Source organism: Bombina bombina, chromosome 1 (genome assembly GCF_027579735.1).
Source record: "Bombina bombina isolate aBomBom1 chromosome 1, aBomBom1.pri, whole genome shotgun sequence".
NCBI lineage: Eukaryota > Metazoa > Chordata > Amphibia > Anura > Bombinatoridae > Bombina > Bombina bombina.
In genome coordinates, this window is record NC_069499.1 from 1,026,090,215 (window position 1) to 1,026,111,602 (window position 21,388).

At 40.4% G+C, this 21,388-nt stretch overlaps 1 protein-coding gene across 3 annotated transcripts in view; it reads left to right on the plus strand.

Annotated features, from left to right (window-relative positions):
• CDK5RAP1 (CDK5 regulatory subunit associated protein 1) overlaps positions 1–21,388 on the plus strand; it is a 240,039-nt gene that overhangs the window by 186,117 nt on the left and 32,534 nt on the right. For all 3 annotated transcript variants that reach the window (XM_053719195.1, XM_053719152.1, XM_053719167.1), the window contains 3 exons: positions 7,542–7,672; positions 7,749–7,898; positions 8,011–8,151. In XM_053719195.1, the coding sequence (XP_053575170.1) occupies positions 7,542–7,672; positions 7,749–7,898; positions 8,011–8,151 (422 nt within the window). The remainder of the gene's footprint in view (positions 1–7,541; positions 7,673–7,748; positions 7,899–8,010; positions 8,152–21,388) is intronic.

Consider the following 21,388-nt stretch of genomic DNA (forward strand, 5'->3'; position numbering starts at 1 on the left):
GTGAATTTTGAACAATTCCTTCATATTTTTTCGCAATTGCAGTAATAAAGTGTGTTCAGTTTAAAATTTAAAGTGACAGTAACGGTTTTATTTTAAAACGTTTTTTGTACTTTGTTATCAAGTTTATGCCTGTTTAACATGTCTGAACTACCAGATAGACTGTGTTCTGAATGTGGGGAAGCCAGAGTTCCTTCTCATTTAAATAAATGTGATTTATGTGACAATGACAATGATGCCCAAGATGATTCCTCAAGTGAGGGGAGTAAGCATGGTACTGCATCATTCCCTCCTTCGTCTACACGAGTCTTGCCCACTCAGGAGGCCCCTAGTACATCTAGCGCGCCAATACTCCTTACTATGCAACAATTAACGGCTGTAATGGATAATTCTGTCAAAAACATTTTAGCCAAAATGCACACTTATCAGCGTAAGCGCGACTGCTCTGTTTTAGATACTGAAGAGCATGACGACGCTGATAATAATGGTTCTGAAGGGCCCCTAAACCAGTCTGATGGGGCCAGGGAGGTTTTGTCTGAGGGAGAAATTACTGATTCAGGGAACATTTCTCAACAAGCTGAACCTGATGTGATTACGTTTAAATTTAAGTTGGAACATCTCCGCATCCTGCTTAAGGAGGTATTATCCACTCTGGATGATTGTGACAAGTTGGTCATCCCAGAGAAACTATGTAAAATGGACAAGTTCCTAGAGGTCCCGGGGCTCCCAGAAGCTATTCCTATACCCAAGCGGGTGGCGGACATTGTAAATAAAGAATGGGAAAGGCCCGGTATTCCTTTCGTCCCTCCCCCCATATTTAAAAAATTTTTTCCTATGGTCGACCCCAGAAAGGACTTATGGCAGACAGTCCCCAAGGTCGAGGGAGCGGTTTCCACTTTAAACAAACGCACCACTATACCCATAGAAGATAGTTGTGCTTTCAAAGATCCTATGGATAAAAAATTAGAAGGTTTACTTAAAAAGATGTTTGTTCAGCAGGGTTACCTTCTACAACCAATTTCATGCATTGTCCCTGTCGCTACAGCCGCGTGTTTCTGGTTTGATGAGCTGGTAAAGGCGGTCGATAGTGATTCTCCTCCTTATGAGGAGATTATGGACAGAATCAATGCTCTCAAATTGGCTAATTCTTTCACCCTAGACGCCACTTTGCAATTGGCTAGGTTAGCGGCTAAGAATTCTGGGTTTGCTATTGTGGCGCGCAGAGCGCTTTGGTTGAAATCTTGGTCAGCTGATGCGTCTTCCAAGAACAAGCTATTTAACATTCCTTTCAAGGGGAAAACGCTGTTTGGCCCTGACTTGAAAGAGATTATCTCTGATATCACTGGGGGTAAGGGCCACGCCCTTCCTCAGGATCGGCCTTTCAAGGCCAAAAATAAACCTAATTTTCGTCCCTTTCGTAGAAACGGACCAGCCCAAAGTGCTACGTCCTCTAAGCAAGAGGGTAATACTTCTCAAGCCAAGCCAGCTTGGAGACCAATACAAGGCTGGAACAAGGGAAAGCAGGCCAAGAAACCTGCCACTGCTACCAAGACAGCATGAAATGTTGGCCCCCGATCCGGGACCGGATCTGGTGGGGGGCAGACTCTCTCTCTACGCTCGGGCTTGGGCAAGAGAATTTCTGGATCCTTGGGCGCTAGAAATAGTCTCCCAAGGTTATCTTCTGGAATTCAAGGGGCTTCCCCCAAGGGGGAGGTTCCACAGGTCTCAGTTGTCTTCAGACCACATAAAAAGACAGGCATTCTTACGTTGTGTAGAAGACCTGTTAAAAATGGGAGTGATTCATCCTGTTCCATTAGGAGAACAAGGGACGGGGTTCTACTCCAATCTGTTCATAGTTCCCAAAAAAGAGGGAACGTTCAGACCAATCTTAGATCTCAAGATCTTAAACAAGTTTCTCAAGGTTCCATCGTTCAAAATGGAAACCATTCGAACAATTCTTCCTTCCATCCAGGAAGGTCAATTCATGACCACGGTGGATTTAAAGGATGCGTATCTACATATTCCTATCCACAAGGAACATCATCGGTTCCTAAGGTTCGCATTCCTGGACAAGCATTACCAGTTCGTGGCGCTTCCTTTCGGATTAGCCACTGCTCCAAGGATTTTCACAAAGGTACTAGGGTCCCTTCTAGCTGTGCTAAGACCAAGGGGCATTGCTGTAGTACCTTACTTGGACGACATTCTGATTCAAGCGTCGTCCCTTCCTCAAGCAAAGGCTCACACGGACATCGTCCTGGCCTTTCTCAGATCTCACGGATGGAAAGTGAACGTGGAAAAGAGTTCTCTATCTCCGTCAACAAGGGTTCCCTTCTTGGGGACAATAATAGACTCCTTAGAAATGAGGATTTTTCTGACAGAGGCCAGAAAAACAAAACTTCTAGACTCTTGTCGGATACTTCATTCCGTTCCTCTTCCTTCCATAGCGCAGTGCATGGAAGTGATAGGTTTGATGGTAGCGGCAATGGACATAGTTCCTTTTGCGCGCATTCATCTAAGACCATTACAACTGTGCATGCTCAGTCAGTGGAATGGGGACTATACAAACTTGTCTCCGAGGATACAAGTAAATCAGAGGACCAGAGACTCACTCCGTTGGTGGCTGTCCCTGGACAACCTGTCTCAAGGGATGACCTTCCGCAGACCAGAGTGGGTCATTGTCACGACCGACGCCAGTCTGATGGGCTGGGGCGCGGTCTGGGGATCCCTGAAAGCTCAGGGTCTTTGGTCTCGGGAAGAATCTCTTCTACCGATAAATATTCTGGAACTGAGAGCGATATTCAATGCTCTCAAGGCTTGGCCTCAGCTAGCGAGGGCCAAGTTCATACGGTTTCAATCAGACAACATGACAACTGTTGCGTACATCAACCATCAGGGGGGAACAAGGAGTTCCCTGGCGATGGAAGAAGTGACCAAAATCATTCTATGGGCGGAGTCTCACTCCTGCCACCTGTCTGCTATCCACATCCCAGGAGTGGAAAATTGGGAAGCGGATTTTCTGAGTCGTCAGACATTGCATCCGGGGGAGTGGGAACTCCATCCGGAAATCTTTGCCCAAGTCACTCAACTGTGGGGCATTCCAGACATGGATCTGATGGCCTCTCGTCAGAACTTCAAAGTTCCTTGCTACGGGTCCAGATCCAGGGATCCCAAGGCGGCTCTAGTGGATGCACTAGTAGCACCTTGGACCTTCAAACTAGCTTATGTATTCCCGCCGTTTCCTCTCATCCTCAGGCTGGTAGCCAGGATCAATCAGGAAAGGGCGTCGGTGATCTTGATAGCTCCTGCGTGGCCACGCAGGACTTGGTATGCAGATCTGGTGAATATGTCATCGGCTCCACCATGGAAGCTACCTTTGAGACGAGACCTTCTTGTTCAAGGTCCGTTCGAACATCCGAATCTGGTCTCACTCCAGCTGACTGCTTGGAGATTGAACGCTTGATCTTATCGAAGCGAGGGTTCTCAGATTCTGTTATCGATACTCTTGTTCAGGCCAGAAAGCCTGTAACTAGAAAGATTTACCACAAAATTTGGAAAAAATATATCTGTTGGTGTGAATCTAAAGGATTCCCTTGGGACAAGGTTAAGATTCCTAAGATTCTATCCTTCCTTCAAGAAGGATTGGAAAAAGGATTATCTGCAAGTTCCCTGAAGGGACAGATTTCTGCCTTGTCTGTGTTACTTCACAAAAAGCTGGCAGCTGTGCCAGATGTTCAAGCCTTTGTTCAGGCTCTGGTTAGAATCAAGCCTGTTTACAAACCTTTGACTCCTCCTTGGAGTCTCAACTTAGTTCTTTCAGTTCTTCAGGGGGTTCCGTTTTGAACCCTTACATTCCGTTGATATTAAGTTATTATCTTGGAAAGTTTTGTTTTTGGTTGCAATTTCTTCTGCTAGAAGAGTTTCAGAATTATCTGCTCTGCAGTGTTCTCCTCCTTATCTGGTGTTCCATGCAGATAAGGTGGTTTTACGTACTAAACCTGGTTTTCTTCCAAAAGTTGTTTCTAACAAAAACATTAACCAGGAGATTATCGTACCTTCTCTGTGTCCGAAACCAGTTTCGAAGAAGGAACGTTTGTTGCACAATTTGGATGTTGTTCGCGCTCTAAAATTCTATTTAGATGCTACAAAGGATTTTAGACAAACATCTTCCTTGTTTGTTGTTTATTCCGGTAAAAGGAGAGGTCAAAAAGCAACTTCTACCTCTCTCTCTTTTTGGATTAAAAGCATCATCAGATTGGCTTACGAGACTGCCGGACGGCAGCCTCCCGAAAGAATCACAGCTCATTCCACTAGGGCTGTGGCTTCCACATGGGCCTTCAAGAACGAGGCTTCTGTTGATCAGATATGTAGGGCAGCGACTTGGTCTTCACTGCACACTTTTACCAAATTTTACAAGTTTGATACTTTTGCTTCTTCTGGGGCTATTTTTGGGAGAAAGGTTTTGCAAGCCGTGGTGCCTTCCATCTAGGTGACCTGATTTGCTCCCTCCCATCATCCGTGTCCTAAAGCTTTGGTATTGGTTCCCACAAGTAAGGATGACGCCGTGGACCGGACACACCTATGTTGGAGAAAACAGAATTTATGTTTACCTGATAAATTACTTTCTCCAACGGTGTGTCCGGTCCACGGCCCGCCCTGGTTTTTTAATCAGGTCTGATAATTTATTTTCTTTAACTACAGTCACCACGGTATCATATGGTTTCTCCTATGCAAATATTCCTCCTTAACGTCGGTCGAATGACTGGGGTAGGCGGAGCCTAGGAGGGATCATGTGACCAGCTTTGCTGGGCTCTTTGCCATTTCCTGTTGGGGAAGAGAATATCCCACAAGTAAGGATGACGCCGTGGACCGGACACACCGTTGGAGAAAGTAATTTATCAGGTAAACATAAATTCTGTTTTTTGCTTCTGCTGAAGCTGCCTTCGGGAGAAAGGTTTTGCAGGCTGTGGTGCCCTCAGATTAGGGTCCGCTTCTCTTTTTACCCTCCTGTTAGCATTCAGTGTCCTCTAGAGCTTGGGTATATGTTTCCCACAAGTAAGGAATGCAGCTGTGGACTCTTCCCATATTAAGAAGTAAAACATAAATTATGCTTACCTTTCCTTCTGTATGGGAAGAGTCCACAGCTCCCGCCCGTTTTCTCTGATGGGCGGCCCTAAATTTTAATTTATTCTTCTGGCACCTTTTTCACCCTGATATTTCATCTACTGTTCCTTGTTCCCTCGGCAGAATGACTGTGGTTAGGAGGTGGGGGAGGTATTTAAGCCTTTGGGTGGGGTGTCTTTGCCTCCTCCTGGTGGCCAGGTTCAGTTTTTCCCACAAGTAAGCAATGCAGCTGTGGACTCTTCTCATACAGAAGGAAAGGAAATTATCTGGTAAGCATAATTTATGGGTTTTTTTTGCAGTTTAGGTTTAACGCGCACAGTGTCGGGTTAGCGCACATGAAGAATTACTAATCTTAAATTGCGTTATTGAGATATTACATATAGAATATTTTTAAAAATGAATAATGATTATTAAAATGTATTATACGTACTGTAAAAAAATATTTTATATGTAATATTTCTATAACGCGATCAAAGATTAGTAATTCTTCATGTGCGCTAACCCGCATTGAACTAAATCACAATATACTGTTGGTGATATACTCACCCTGGACTGAATAACTCCTTCAGACCAAGACAGGTTAAAAAGAGTTTGTTTATTGATTACACACTGCAGTATGGAGAGAAACAATACAAAGTTTTCTCTGCGGGGGTCAGTCCCCTTCCCAGGTATTTATACATTCCACATCTAGGTTATATACAGTTTATGATTAGCTAGCTAAAAAAATGCAAGGGTTTTCACAAATATGGTTACAACATAAGTAAATAACGGTTACACATCAGAATTGTGTTTGACAATACATCAAAACAAAGGTCAGGGATGAACTAGATACATTCCCAATGTTTACAATGAGTTGTGTACATACATTCATATATTTGGCATATGAAGATAACCAGGATTTAAGTATTTACTGATACTAGCTGGAATGCAAGAACTTAAACAAGGATAGAAAAAGATTTGATTGAGAAACAAATAAACAGACACAATCAGAACTAGCTATATTTTATGGTCCCATTAACCAGAGTGGCCGCTCCTGACTAATAATGCCCACATACAAATTAACCCATTCAGACCTCACAAGGCACTGCAAAAAACAGAGACAGATATTGCTTATTATTTTCAACAATACGAATCGCTTTATGCATATTATAATAGATACATTATAATAGAACAGTTTTTATGTGCTATCCCTCTATACCAGCAAATGTTTCATAATCCTAAAAGCGGGCATTCAAATGTATAATAGAGGGGAACAAAGATGCTGCTGTGTTGTAAAAAAAAAAAAATACATTAAGGGAAATTAAAATTAACCAATCATTTAAAAGTTTATTGTATAATGAAAATTACATTTCCTTAATTGGTGGGTTTTTGCTGATGTTTTTTCAACTGCCCACAGAATGATTGTGGTGCATCATTCAGATTTCAGTACCTTTACTCAGTATTTTTCAACTCTGGTTTTAGGATGCACCAGTGGGACAGATTTTCCTTATATATGATCTATTCTAGAGGACAGGTGAAATAAGCAGTTCATGGGTGAGAGCAGGTTAGTAATTATTGTTACTAATCAGCTGATTATTTCACATGTGCTCTTGTTCAGATATTGAGAAAATCTTACTAGTTTGTGTGTTCAGATGAATGGAGTTCCTGTACCATTGAGCATGTATTAGAGTAATTAGTGCAGGAGTATATTTGTTCTGTACTAATGGACTTACAATGCATATTTTTTTTTTTTTATTTAAAAATCAAAACAAAAACTTGATGTCCCATAACTTATTTTAAGCTTGAGCAGCATATAACTGTTAACCAATAGACACAGCAGAAATACCCGTATCAGCCAGTAGGCAGTCTGTCCCACAGGATAAGTCCGCAAATATGGATTTCCTCTTAGATTCTAATCAGTGTTAACAACTTTAACTTAAAGGTACATGAAGCCCAAATTATTTTTTTCATGATGAGAGAGCGCATACAATTTCAAACAAGTTTTCACATTTCTGTTAAAGGAGCAGCAATGTACTACTGGGAGTTATCTGAACACATGGGAGGAGCTTAACAAAATGCATATGTGCTTAGCCACCAATCAGCAGCTAGCTTCTAGTAGTGCATTGTTGCTCTGAGCCTACCTAGGTATCTTTTTCAACCAAGGATATCAAGAAAACAAAGCAAGTTGGATAATAGAAGGAAACTGGAAAGTTGTTTAAAATCACATGCTCTGTCTGAATTATGAAAGTTACATTTTGGCTTTACTATCCCAGTGTACAATATATTTGGTATCATTTAGATTCTGTAAACAGGCAGTTTGTTTCAGCTGTGTGTTCTGCTTTTGGTGTTAAATAATTTTATACACAATGCCTTATGGTTTTTCAAATGTGTTTTGTATTTAACCGAGATATGTTACAACTTTGTTTTCAATTTGTTTTTGGCAGAAGTAAGTCTCAGCAGTGATTTTATAACCGGCTTCTGTCACGAGAAGGAAGAAGACCATCAGCAGACGTTATCACTATTGAGTCAAGTATCCTACAATGCAGCTTTCTTATTTGCATACAGCATGAGAAAGGTAAGGTGAATAATGCACTTTGACCACTTTTTACAGTTTAGTTTTGCAACTACATAAATGTATTGCTTTCCCTTAGAAAACAAAAGCATATCACCGGCTGCAGGATGATGTCCCTCCAGATGTGAAAAAGAGACGTTTGGAAGAGCTTGTCTCAGCCTTTAGAAGGGAAGCTGAAAGAGTGAACCAGAGGGCTGTTGACAGTACACAGCTAGTGCTGGTAGAAGGAGTAAGTTACTTTTCAATTATTTGTATATCTAGATAATACAGATAAATATGAAAAAAAAAGTATTAAACAATTACAAGCTTTTAACTAATTTCTTTCTCTTTTTGGTTATTAGCCAAGTAAACGCTCACCGGCAGAGCTGTGTGGTAGAAATGATGGAAACATTAAAGTCATTTTTCCAGATCCACAAGTATCAGGCGCCGGATCATTGGGAGTTGTAGGCCGAACACAACCTGGGGACTATGTCTTAGTAAAGGTAACAAATTAATGTAGACCATTTGTGACCTCTAGAAAACAATTAGACATTCAATTACAGTAAATAAACCAGAGTGTCTTCTCTGTGAATTCATAACTAATTAAAAAAAAAAAAAACGAGTTTTAGCTCTCAAAGTAAAATTTGCCTTTAGGCCTTTAAAAGATACATGTACAAATCCCCAAATCCAGAATTCCAAAGTCCAAACTTTTTAATCCATATTTTTTTAAAAACATAAAATTCTCAAAAACTACTATTATTTCTGCCTGTAAGTCACAGTATTCTCTCACAGTGTCATTGGTTTGGTTTCTGTGTTCTAAATGCAAATAATATTCTATCGCCTAGATTTAGAGTTCTGCGGTAGCCATAAAAAAGCAGCATTAAGGGGTCCTAACGCTGCTTTTGGCCGCCCGCAGGTATTTAGAGTCGTGTAGGTAAAGGTGTACCGCTCACTTTCAAGCCGCAACTTTTCCATACCGCAGATCCCCTTACGCCAATTGCGTATCCTATCTTTTCAATGGGATCTTCCTAACGCTGGTATCTAGAGTCTTGGCTGAAGTGAGCGGTAGACCCTCTACCGACAAGACTCCTAACACCAAAAAAAGTCAGTAGTTAAGAGCCTTATGAGCTAACGCCGGTTTATAAAGCTCTTAACTACTGTGCTCTAAAGTACACTAACACCCATAAACTACCTATGTACCCCTAAACCGAGGTCCCCCCACATCGCCACCACTATAATAAATATTTTTAACCCCTAATCTGCCGACCGCACATCGCCGCAACCTACATTATCCCTATGAACCCCTAATCTGCTGCCTCTTACACCGCCGACCCCTATATTATATTTATTAACCCCTAATCTGCCCCCCAAAGTCGCCGCTACCTTACCTACACTTATTAACCTCTAATCTGCCGACCGGACCTCACCGCCACTATAATAAATTTATTAACCCCTAAACCGCCGCACTCCCGCCTCGCAAACCCTATAATAAATAGTATTAACCCCTAATCTGCCCTCCCTAACATCGCCGCCACCTAACTTCAAGTATTAACCCCTAATCTGCCGACCGGACCTCACCGCTACTCTAATAAATGTGTTAACCCCTAAAGCTAAGTCTAACCCTAACACCCCCCTAAGTTAAATATAATTTTAATCTAACGAAATAAATTAACTCTTATTAAATAAAGTATTCCTATTGAAAGCTAAATACTTACCTGTAAAATAAACCCTAATATAGCTACAATATAACGAATAATTATATTGTAGCTATTTTAGGATTTATATTTATTTTACAGGCAACTTTGTATTTATTTTAACTAGGTACAATAGCTATTAAATAGTTATTTACTATTTAATAGCTAACTAGTTAAAATAATTACAAAATTGCCTGTAAAATAAATTCTAACCTAAGTTACAATTAAACCTAACACTACAATATCAATAAATTCATTAAATAAATTACCTACAATTGCATACAATTAAATACACTAAACTAAATTACAAAAAATAAAAAAATATTACAAGAATTTTAAACTAATTACACCTACTCTAAGCCCCCTAATAAAATAAAAAAGTCCCCCAAAATAATAAAGGTCCCTACCCTATTCTAAATTAAAAAGTAACCAGCTCTTTTACCAGCCCTTAAAAGGGCTTTTTGCGGGGCATGCCCCAAAGTAATCAGCTCTTTTGCTTGTAAAAAAAAATACAACCCCCCCAACATTAAAACCACCCACATACCCCTACTCTAACTCAAACCCCCCTTAAATAAACCTAACACTACCCCCCTGAAGATCTCCCTACCTTGAGCCGTGTTCACCCAGCCGGGCACCGATGGACCAAAAGAGGACATCCGGAGCGGCAGAAGTCTTCATCCTATCCGGGCAGAAGAGGACATCCGGACCGGCAGACATCTTCATCCAAGCGGCATCTTCTATCTTCATCCATCCGACGAGGAGCGGCTCCATCTTCAAGACCTCCGGAGCGGAACATCCTCCTTCCCCGACGACTAGACGACGAATGACGGTTCCTTTAAGTGACGTCATCCAAGATGGCGTCCCTCGAATTCCAATTGGCTGATAGGATTCTATCAGCCAATCGGAATTAAGGTAGGAAAAATCTGATTGAATCAGCCAATCAGATTCAAGTTCAATCCGATTGGCTGATCCAATCAGCCAATCAGATTGAGCTCGCATTCTATTGGCTGATCGGAACAGCCAATAGAATGCGAGCTCAAACTGATTGGCTGATTGGATCAGCCAATCGGATTGAACTTGAATCTGATTGGCTGATTCAATCAGCCAATCAGATTTTTCCTACCTTAATTCCGATTGGCTGATAGAATCCTATCAGACAATCGGAATTTGAGGGACGCCATCTTGGATGACGTCACTTAAAGGAACCATCATTCGTCGTCTAGTCATCGGGGAAGGAAGATGTTCCGCGCCGGAGGTCTTGAAAATGGAGCCGCTCCTCATCGGATGGATGAAGATAGAAGATGCCGCTTGGATGTAGATGTCTGCCGGTCCGGTTGTCCTCTTCTGCCCGGATAGGATGAAGACTTCTGCCGCTCCGGATGTCCTCTTTTGGTCCATCGGTGCCCGGCTGGGTGAACACGGCTCAAGGTAGGGAGATCTTCAGGTGGGTAGTGTTAGGTTTATTTAAGGGGGGGGGGGTTTGTTAGAGTAGGGGTATGTGGGTGGTGGGTTTTAATGTTGGGGGGGTTGTATTTTTTTTTACAGGCAAAAGAGCTGATGACTTTGGGGCATGCCCCGCAAAAAGCCCTTTTAAGGGCTGGTAAAAGAGCTGGTTACTTTTTAATTTAGAATAGGGTAGGGACCTTTATTATTTTGGAGGGCTTTTTTTAGTTTATTAGGGGGCTTAGAGTAGGTGTAATTAGTTTAAAATTCTTGTAATATTTTTTTATTTTTTGTAATTTAGTGTTTTGTTTTTTTTGTAGTTTAGTTTATTTAAGTGTAGGTAATTGTAGGTAATTTATTTAATTAATTTATTGATAGTGTAGTGTTAGGTTTAATTGTAACTTAGGTTAGGATTTATTTTACAGGTAATTTTGTTATTATTTTAACTAGGTAGCTATTAAATAGTAAATAACTATTTAATAGCTATTGTACCTAGTTAAAATAAATACAAAGTTGCCTGTAAAATAAATATAAATCCTAAAATAGCTACAATATAATTATTTGTTATATTGTAGCTATATTAGGGTTTATTTTACAGGTAAGTATTTAGCTTTAAATAGGAATACTTTATTTAATAAGAGTTAATTTATTTTGTTAGATTAAAATTATATTTAATTTAGGGGGGTGTTAGGGTTAGGGTTAGACTTAGCTTTAGGGGTTAATACATTTATTAGAGTAGCGGCAAGGTCCAGTCGGCAGATTAGGGGTTAATACTTGTAGTTAGGTGGCGGTGACATTGGGGGGGCAGATTAGGGGTTAATAAATATAATATAGAGGTCGGCGATGTTAGGGGCTGCAGATTAGGGGTTCATAGGGATAATGTAGCTTGCGGCGGTATACGGAGCGGCAGATTAGGGGTTAATAATATAATGTAGGTGTCAGCGATAGCGGGGGCGGCAGATTAGGGGTTAATAAGTGTAAGGTTAGGAGTGTTTAGACTCGGGGTTCATGTTAGGGTGTTAGGTGCAGACTTAGAAAGTGTTTCCCCATAGGAAACAATGGGGCTGCGTTGGGAGCTTAACGCTGCTTTTTTGCAGGTGTTGGTTTTTTTTCATCCCAAACTGCCCCATTGTTTCCTATGGGGGAATCGTGCACGAGTACGTTTTTCCAGCTTACCGCTACCGTAAGCAATGCTGGTATTGAGGGTTGAAGTGGCGGTAAATTCGGCTCAACGCACCCTTTTTGGAGCCTAATGCAGCCCTTTAGACAACTCTAAATACCAGCGTTGTTTGGGAGCAACGGTAGGAAAAAAAGATGTGTTAGCTACGCGGGTCTTTACCGACAAAACTCTAAATCTAGGCGTATGTATTTATTTAAAACAACAACTATTACTTTTTATGATTACAGTACTGTACTTGCTTTCTTTTGGGACTATGTATACAAAAGTATTAAGATATAAAACTACCTTTAGGTTGCATATAGAAGCTTTATTATTACATGTAAATATTGCATAAATGACATAATGTTTACACTGGACCCCATCCCCTCTCCAAACTGTCCTATTTTACAGAAGTGCAAAATGTCAGTGAGTGACAGGGCTAAAACGCATAGGTCAAAAAGTTTCTTATATATTCAGTGAGTTATTTGTAATATATGGTAGGTATAAATCTGTGGTCATATACGAAAGCAAATATGTGTTTGCTGGCAGTAAAGAAAATTAAAAAATGTAGAGCACTCTAGTGCGGTCAAATAGAAAATGTTTATCCAAATAGCATATATATTAGGTAGATACAAATCTGTGATATATAAAGGCAAATATGTGTATGCTGGCGATAAAAAAAATAAGTATATAACACTCATTAATCATTAGTGACAGCCAGGTCCTTTTATCTTTGGCGCTATCCTGTATTCCTTACATTACCTATTTTACAGAAGCAAATATTTCAAAACCCAAACTATTCTGAAATCCAAAAATGTTCTGGTCCCAAGCAGCTTGGATAAAATGGTTTTCTACCTGTACTATGAAGAACCTTGTAGCACTGTTTTTTGTTTTTTAGTTAAAGGGACAGTTTACTCCAAATTTTTTATCATTTGAAAAGATAGACAATGCCTTTATTACCCATTCCACAGTTTTACATAACCAACACTGTTATATCAATATACTTTTTACCTCTATTACCTTTTATTTAAGGCTCTGCAGACTGCCCCCTTATTTCAGTTCTTTTGACAGACTTGCATTTTATCCAATCAGTGATAAATAACTCAATGGGAGTGAGCACGTTATCTATGTAGCACACATGAGCTAGCACTTTCTAGCTGTTAAAAACTGTCAAAATGCACTGAGCTAAGAGGCAGTCTTTAAGTGCTTATAAATTATCATAAGAGCCTATCTAGGGTTAGCCTTCAACAAAGAAGACCAAGAGATCAAAGCCAGTGTAATGATAACAGTAAATTGGAAAGTTGTTTAAAATGGCATGCCCTATCTGAATCATGAAAGTTTAACTTTGTCTAGACGGTCCCTTTAGTTCCGCCTTAGTGGAGAGATTTAAATAATCAAATCAGGCCTTATACAGTATGTATATCTTTCCTGTTAAGAAATGTATGATTAGATATTTCTATTTCTCTTTGATATATACCACTGCTGTTAGACTTCAGGCATGGTGAATGTATATATTCCATAGAATAAGAGGATTGGAGTCTTTCCATTAATGAAATTAATATACTATATACAATGTGTGTGTGTATATATGGTTAAATACAACATGGTTAAATATTGTATTTAACTCTATATATACTTTTTGCAATGTTTACATGTTAATAATCTAAGCAGTATATACAAGGTGAGGAATTGTGTCCTTAAAGGGGCATTAACATTAAGGGCCAGATTGCAAGTGGAACGCTAGTTAACACTCCCGCTTGAGCGCTTGGGCGTTAGCTGCGCTAGAAGAAAGCTTTTTGTGTGCATCGTGTTGGGCTCGTATTATGAGCTGAAAGTAAACTGTTTAGGTTGTGTGCTAACCCGACAAGCTCAAAAAGCCGAACTTTTAATATCACAAACGCAATAACCTAATCCCCCAGGTTATGGTGAAAAAAAAAGTTGAGAAAAAGCTAACACCCAACTTGCTCACAAACATGATGGCATATTCTCATGTGCTATAACCCGACATGAAAATATTAATATTTCACATTCCAATGTTCTGCACAGAGAATATGTTCTATTTATTCATAAATAAATATTTCTACATAAATCTGATGTTCTTTTTGGTACAATATATATTTATACCTATATATACAGGTGGCCCTCGGTTTATGACGGTTCAATTTGTGCCGTTTCAGAATAACAACCTTTTTTTCAGTCATGTGACTGCTATTGAAAAGCAGTGCACTAATTAAAATAGCCAGTAGGTGGAGCTGTCTGCTTGTGTTGCAGCAAAGTTATGCAACTTAGCAGACTGAAATGAATCTGTGTACACATAACAGACCTTAGCTATCAAGCAGCTTTCAAGCAACAAGATCTAGCAGCCACTTCCCTATTATCTTCCTGTCCAGCTTCTTGAGGTGAGGGTGCATAACTGCCTATTAATCACTCTAGATTGAAATGCATAGAATAGGTGCAGACCCAATATTATCTAACATGCTAACAATGCAGTAAACTGTTTGCAGAAAAATGCAAGTAAAAAAAATGTTTTTGTTCATTAAACTTAGTTTGATGATACAATCTGTTGTGTGATTATTTAATTAGGTTTATAATGCTGTTTAGCATTTAAAATCTTCATTTCAAAGCTTTAAAAATAATGTTTTAGGTGTTACTTATGACAATTTTGAGAGGGACCAGGAACCTTCGCCCTCACTTCCCATTGACTTACATTATAAACTGGGTTTCAATTTACAACGGTTTCGATTTACAACCATTCCTTCTGGAACCTAACCCCGGCGTAAACTGAGGGCTACCTGTAGATGATTATATATAGGTATAGATAAATACATACATATATATATATATATATATATATATATATATATATATATTTAAAAATACATAGATTGTATTTCTTTCTAATGACACGGTGAGTCCACGGATTATCTCTAATTACTATTGGGAATATCACTCCTGCCCAGCAGGAGGCGGCAAATAGCACCACAGCAAAGCTGTTAAATATCACCTCCCTTCCTTCCAACCCCAGTCATTCTCTTTGTCTACGTTAAGAGCAAGGAGGTGGTTAATTTTGGGTGTCTGGTAGAAGATTCTTCAATCAAGATTTAATTATTTTCAGCAGTGCACGTTTGTTCTGCTTTATCCTGGGGTGTAGCCGTAGCCCATGTCAGTCTCTTCAGTAGAGCAGTGGTGGCTTTTAAGCAATTGGGAACTGGTGGGGTATAATCCTCACTGCACCTCCTAAGTAGTTATTGCTGCCCTAACTTAAAATCCTAAGTAAGATTACTCATTCTTTGTTTTTTTTTCCACAGGCCCATGTGAGGGAACATGCCTCTCAAACCTAGTGAGCTGCCCTGCTGCCTTGCAGATTACATGGAGGTAATTGCTTATTTTATTTTTCTGAGCAGTGTAGGAAAAATATGGCACTTTAACACTTCATTTGGATGGGACACCAGAGACATTTTCATATTGAATTAGTGGATAATGTAAAAAATGGAAGTGTTTGCAGGCACTGGGGATGAGGAGACATAGGCTCAGTGATGTGTGGTGTGTTTTCACTTGCTCCCGGCGGCTTTACTTCAGAGTATAATTTTGCCGGCCAGGAAGTTAATTTTGAGACGCCCACGATGGGCGGGGCTAGCTGAGGCGGCCAGATTTCTGTTGCGCGCCTTTTCTCCTTCACTTCCTCTGTTCCGGAGGGGAGATATTCTTGATGCGACCTGGCAGCTTTGTAAGCACTACTACGGTTGCCAGACATTGGTTACAGTGCTCTGAGTTGAGTCCTGAATTCTTCTAGCAGGATATTGTCTCCGGTATCAGCAAGGCAGGTAGGCACCTCAGTAAAGCTAAGCTGTGGTGTAGATGCTGTCCGGAGTGTTTGTGACTGTTTATTCCATTTTTTGCATAAAAAATAAAGCAGTTTTGTTTTAAAATTTAAAGGGACAGTAAGCTTTTTTTTGTGTGTTAATAATTTCAGATTAAAATATAAGTATATTTATTTCTAGAAAAAAACACAATTTATGCTTACCTGATAAATTTATTTCTCTAGTGGTGTATCCAGTCCAAGGATCATCCATTACTTATGGGATATTCTCATTCCCAACAGGAAGTTGCAAGAGGACCCACAGCAAAGCTGTTATATAGCTCCTCCCCTTCCTACCATATCCAGTCATTCGACCGAAAACAAGCAGAGAAAGGAGAAACCATAGGGTGCAGTGGTGACTGTAGTTTAAATTTAAAATAACCTGCCTTAAAATGACAGGGCGGGCCGTGGACTGGATACACCACTAGAGAAATAAATTTATCAGGTAAGCATAAATTTTGTTTTCTCTAGTAAGGTGTATCCAGTCCACGGATCATCCATTACTTATGGGATACCAATACCAAAGCTAAAGTACACAGATGAAGGGAGGGACAAGGCAGGAACTTAAACAGAAGGTACCACTGCCTGTAAAACCTTTCTCCCAAAAATAGCCTCCGAAGAAGCAAAAGTATCAAATTTGTAAAATTTTGAAAAAGTATGAAGCGAAGACCAAGTCGCCGCCTTGCAAATCTGTTCAACACAGGCCTCATTTTTAAAGGCCCAGGTGGAAGCCACAGCTCTAGTAGAATGAGCTGTAATCCTTTCAGAGGGCTGCTGTCCAGCAGTCTCATAGGCTAAGCGTATTATGCTTCTTAGCCAAAAAGAAAGAGAGGTTGCTGAAGCCTTTTGTTCCTCTGACCAGAGTAAACAACAAACAAGGCAGATGTTTGTCGAAAAACCTTAGTAGCTTGTAAGTAAAACTTTAAAGCACGAACCACGTCCAAATTGTGTAATAGACGTTCCTTCTTCGAAGAAGGATTGGGACACAAGGATGGAACAACAATCTCTTGATTGATATTCTTGTTAGATACCACCTTAGGTAAAAACCCAGGTTTGGTACGCAGGACTACCTTATCAGAATGAAAAATTAGATAAGGAGAATCACATTGTAAGGCAGATAACTTGGAGACTCTACGAGCCGAGGAAATAGCTACCAAAAAAAGGACTTTCCAAGATAAAAGTTTTATATCAATGGAATGAAGAGGTTCAAACGGGACTCCTTGAAGAACCTTAAGAACCAAATTTAAGCTCCATGGTGGAGCAACAGGTTTAAACACAGGCTTGATTCTGACTAAAGCCTGACAAAATGCCTGAACGTCTGGAACATCTGCCAGACGCTTGTGCAAAAGAATAGACAGAGCAGAAATCTGTCCCTTTAAGGAACTAGCTGACAAACCTATTTCCAAACCTTCTTGGAGAAAGGATAATATCCTAGGAATCCTGACCTTACTTCATGAGTAGCCCTTGGATTCACACCAATAAAAACATTTTATGATAAATTTTCCTCGTGACAGGCTTTCGTGCCTGTATTAAGGTATCAATGACTGACTCGGAGAAGCCATGCTTTGATAAAATCAAGCGTTCAATCTCCATGCAGTCAGTCTCAGAGAAATTAGATTTGGATGGAGGAAAGGACCCTGAAGTAGAAGGTCCTGTCTCAAAGGCAGAATCCATGGTGGAAAGGATGACATGTCCACTAGGTCTGCATACCAGGTCCTGCGTGGCCACGCAGGCGCTATTAAAATCACGGATGCTCTCTCCTGCTTGATCTTGGCAATCAGTCGAGGAAGCAGAGGAAACGGTGGAAACACATAAGCCAGGTTGAAAGACCAGGGTGCTGCTAGAGCATCTATCAGCGTCGCCCTGGGGTCCCTGGACCTGGATCCGTAACAAGGAAGCTTGGTATTCTGTCGAGATGCCATGAGATCCAGTTCTGGTTTGCCCCAGCGATGAATCACTTGTGCAAACACCTCCGGATGGAGTTCCCACTCCCCCGGATAAAAAGTCTGTCGACTTAGAAAATCCGCCTCCCAGTTCTCTACACCTGGGATATGGATAGCTGATAGATGGCAGGAGTGAAACTCCGCCCAGCGAATTATCTTTGAGACTTCTAACATCGCTTGGGAACTTCTTGTTCCCCCTTGATGGTTGATGTAAGCCACAGTCGTGATGTTGTCCGACTGAAATCTGATGTACCTCAGAGTTGCTAACTGAGGCCAAGCCTGAAGAGCATTGAATATCGCTCTTAGTTCCAGAATATTTATTGGAAGGAGAGACTCCTCCTGAGTCCACAATCCCTGAGCCTTCAGGGAGTTCCAGACTGCACCCCAACCTAGAAGGCTGGCATCTGTTGTTACAATCGTCCAATCTGGCCTGCGAAAGGTCATACCTTTGGACAGATGGACCCGAGACAGCCACCAGAGGAGAGAATCCCTGGTCTCTTGGTCCAGAATCAGTTGAGGGGACAAATCTGTGTAATCCCCGTTACACTGACTGAGCATGCATAGTTGCAGCGGTCTGAGATGTAAGCGTGCAAACGGCACTATGTCCATTGCCGCTACCATTAAGCTGATTACTTCCATACACTGAACCACTGAAGGGTGCGGAATGGAATGAAGAACCCGGCAGGAATTTAGAAGCTTTGATAAACTGGACTCCGTCAGGTAAATTTTCATTTCTACAGAATCTATCAGAGTCCCTAGAAAGGAAACTCTCGTGAGTGGGGATAGAGAACTCTTTTCCTCGTTCACTTTCCACCCATGCGACCTCAGAAATGCCAGTACTACGTCCGTATGAGACTTGGCAATTTGGAAATTTGACGCCTGTATCAGGATGTCGTCTAAATAAGGTGCTACTGCTATGCCCCGCGGACTTAGGACCGCTAGAAGCGACCCTAGAACCTTTCTAAAAATTCTTGGGGCTGTAGCTAACCCAAAGGGAAGAGCTACAAACTGGTAATGCCTGTCTAGAAAGGCAAACCTGAGAAACCGATGATGATCTTTGTGTATCGGAATGTGAAGGTAAGCATCCTTTAGATCCACTGTAGTCATATATTGACCCTCCTGGATCATAGGCAGGATGGTACGGATAGTTTGCATCTTGAATGATGGAACCCTGAGGAATTTTTTTTAGATCTTTAGATCCAAAATTGGTCTGAATGTTCCCTCTTTTTTGGGAACCACAAACAGATTTGAGTAAAAACCCTGTCCTTGTTCCTCTTTTGGAACTGGATGGATCACTCCCATAACTAGGAGGTCTCGTACACAGTGTAAGAATGCCTCTCTCTTTATCTGGTTTGCAGATATTTGTGAAAGGTGAAATCTCACTTTTGGGGGAGAAGCTTTGAAGTCCAGAAGATATCCCTGGGATATAATTTCCAACGCCCAGGGATCCTGAACATCTCTTGCCCACGCCTGGGCGAAGAGTGAAAGTCTGCCCCCCACTAGATCCGTTACCGGTAGGGGGCCATTCCTTCATGCTGTCTTGGAGGCAGCAGCAGGTTTTTTAGCCTGCTTACCTTTGTTCCAGGTCTGGTTTGGCTTCCAGACCGCTTTGGATTGAGCAACAGTTCCCTCTTGTCTTGCATTAGAGGAGGTTGATGCCGCACCTGCCTTGAAGTTTCGAAAGGCATGAAAATTAGACTGTTTGGCCCTGGATTTGGACCTGTCCTGAGGAAGGGCATGACCTTTTCCTCCAGTGATATCAGCAATGATCTCCTTCAAACCAGGCCCGAATAAGGTCTGCCCCTTGAAGGGAATGTTAAGCAGCTTAGATTTGGAAGTCACGTCAGCTGACCATGATTTAAGGTAGTAGTAGTAGATGGCGCTGGTCTATTGAGTGATTTTCTCTAGTAAGTGAAGAGAAAAAAGGCTTGATGCATATATTGAAGCCAATTAATATGGGTGCAGTATACTCACTCCATAAGATGAATCTTTACAGCTGAAAGGGAACGTAGCGTCAGATGGCAAGAGTCCACAGGTTCCTGGAGTCAAATACTGAATTTTCAGGTTTATCCAAAAGTGGACTATAAATGAATAGAGACCCAAATGACAAAAGTATCCAGTGTTTAATTGAAAAAATGTAGTAACTTACTCCAAAAATAAGGAGATTCCAGTTCAGCACAGCAAAACAAGATCTTGACAATCTTTCAACAAAGGATAAAAGGTTTTATTTGCTCAATGCGTTTCAACGTATTACACGTCTTTATCAAGACCATACATTAAAACAAGTAAAACAGGTAAGTAAAACCAAGTATTGAGTGTGTTTGCTGTGGCTACAGGGCTGGTTTATATACAGGTGAACAATTAGTTCCAATTTCCTGTTGAGCACAGGAAATTGGACTCACAAAAACTTTATAAGATGTTTAATACTATATATATGCATCAATAGTAAACTATTCCTGAGAATAAAAATGAAGAAAAATATATTTTAAAGAAAATCATTAAAAAACCATCAAAGTTTAAAAATAGAGGCTTAGTTTAGTATTGATACGTTATTTAACAAATCAAAACACTTCTTGAATATTTAGACCAATGAACAGACAGTAGAATAAAGTACTGTCTGTTCATTGGTCTAAATATTCAAGAAGTGTTTTGATTGGTTAAATAACGTATCAATACTAAACTAAGCCTCTATTTTTAAACTTTGATGGTTTTTTAATGATTTTCTTTAAAATATATTTTTCTTCATTTTTATTCTCAGGAATAGTTTACTATTGATGCATATATATAGTATTAAACATCTTATGAAGTTTTGTGAGTCCAATTTCCTGTGCTCAACAGGAAATTGGAACTAATTGTTCACCTGTATATAAACCAGCCCTGTAGCCACAGCAAACACACTCAATACTTGGTTTTACTTACCTGTTTTACTTGTTTTAATGTATGCTCTTGATAAAGACGTGTAATACGTTGAAACGAGCAAATAAAACCTTTTATCCTTTGTTGAAAGATTGTCAAGATCTTGTTTTGCTGTGCTGTGCTGGAATCTCCTTATTTATTGAGTAAGTTACTACATTTTTTCAATTATACACTGGATACTTTTGTCATTTGGGTCTCTATTCATTTATAGTCCACTTTTGGATAAACCTGAAAATTCAGTATTTGACTCCAGGAACCTGTGGACTCTTGCCATCTGACGCTACGTTCCCTTTCAGCTGTAAAGATTCATCTTATGGAGTGAGTATACTGCACCCATATTAATTGGCTTCAATATATGCATCAAGCCTTTTTTCTCTTCACTTACTAGAGAAAGTCACTCAATAGACCAGCGCCATCTACTACTACTATCTATCTATACACAGTCACAAGGGAGAGACTGCAAGAAGGCTGCGGTCTGACCTAAAGGAGAGTATCAGTTCTTAGTTCATTTGTACAGAATATTGTGTGTTTTTTTCCATCTTGCACCTCTGTATATTGTTTTCCTTTTTGACCATGATTTAAGCCATAGCGCTCTGCGCGCCTGTATAGCAAAACCAGAATTCTTAGCCGTTAGTTTAGTCAAATGAACAATGGCATCAGAAACAAAAGAATTGGCTAGCTTAAGTGCCCTAAGTTTGCCAAGTATGTCATCCAATGGAGTCGCTA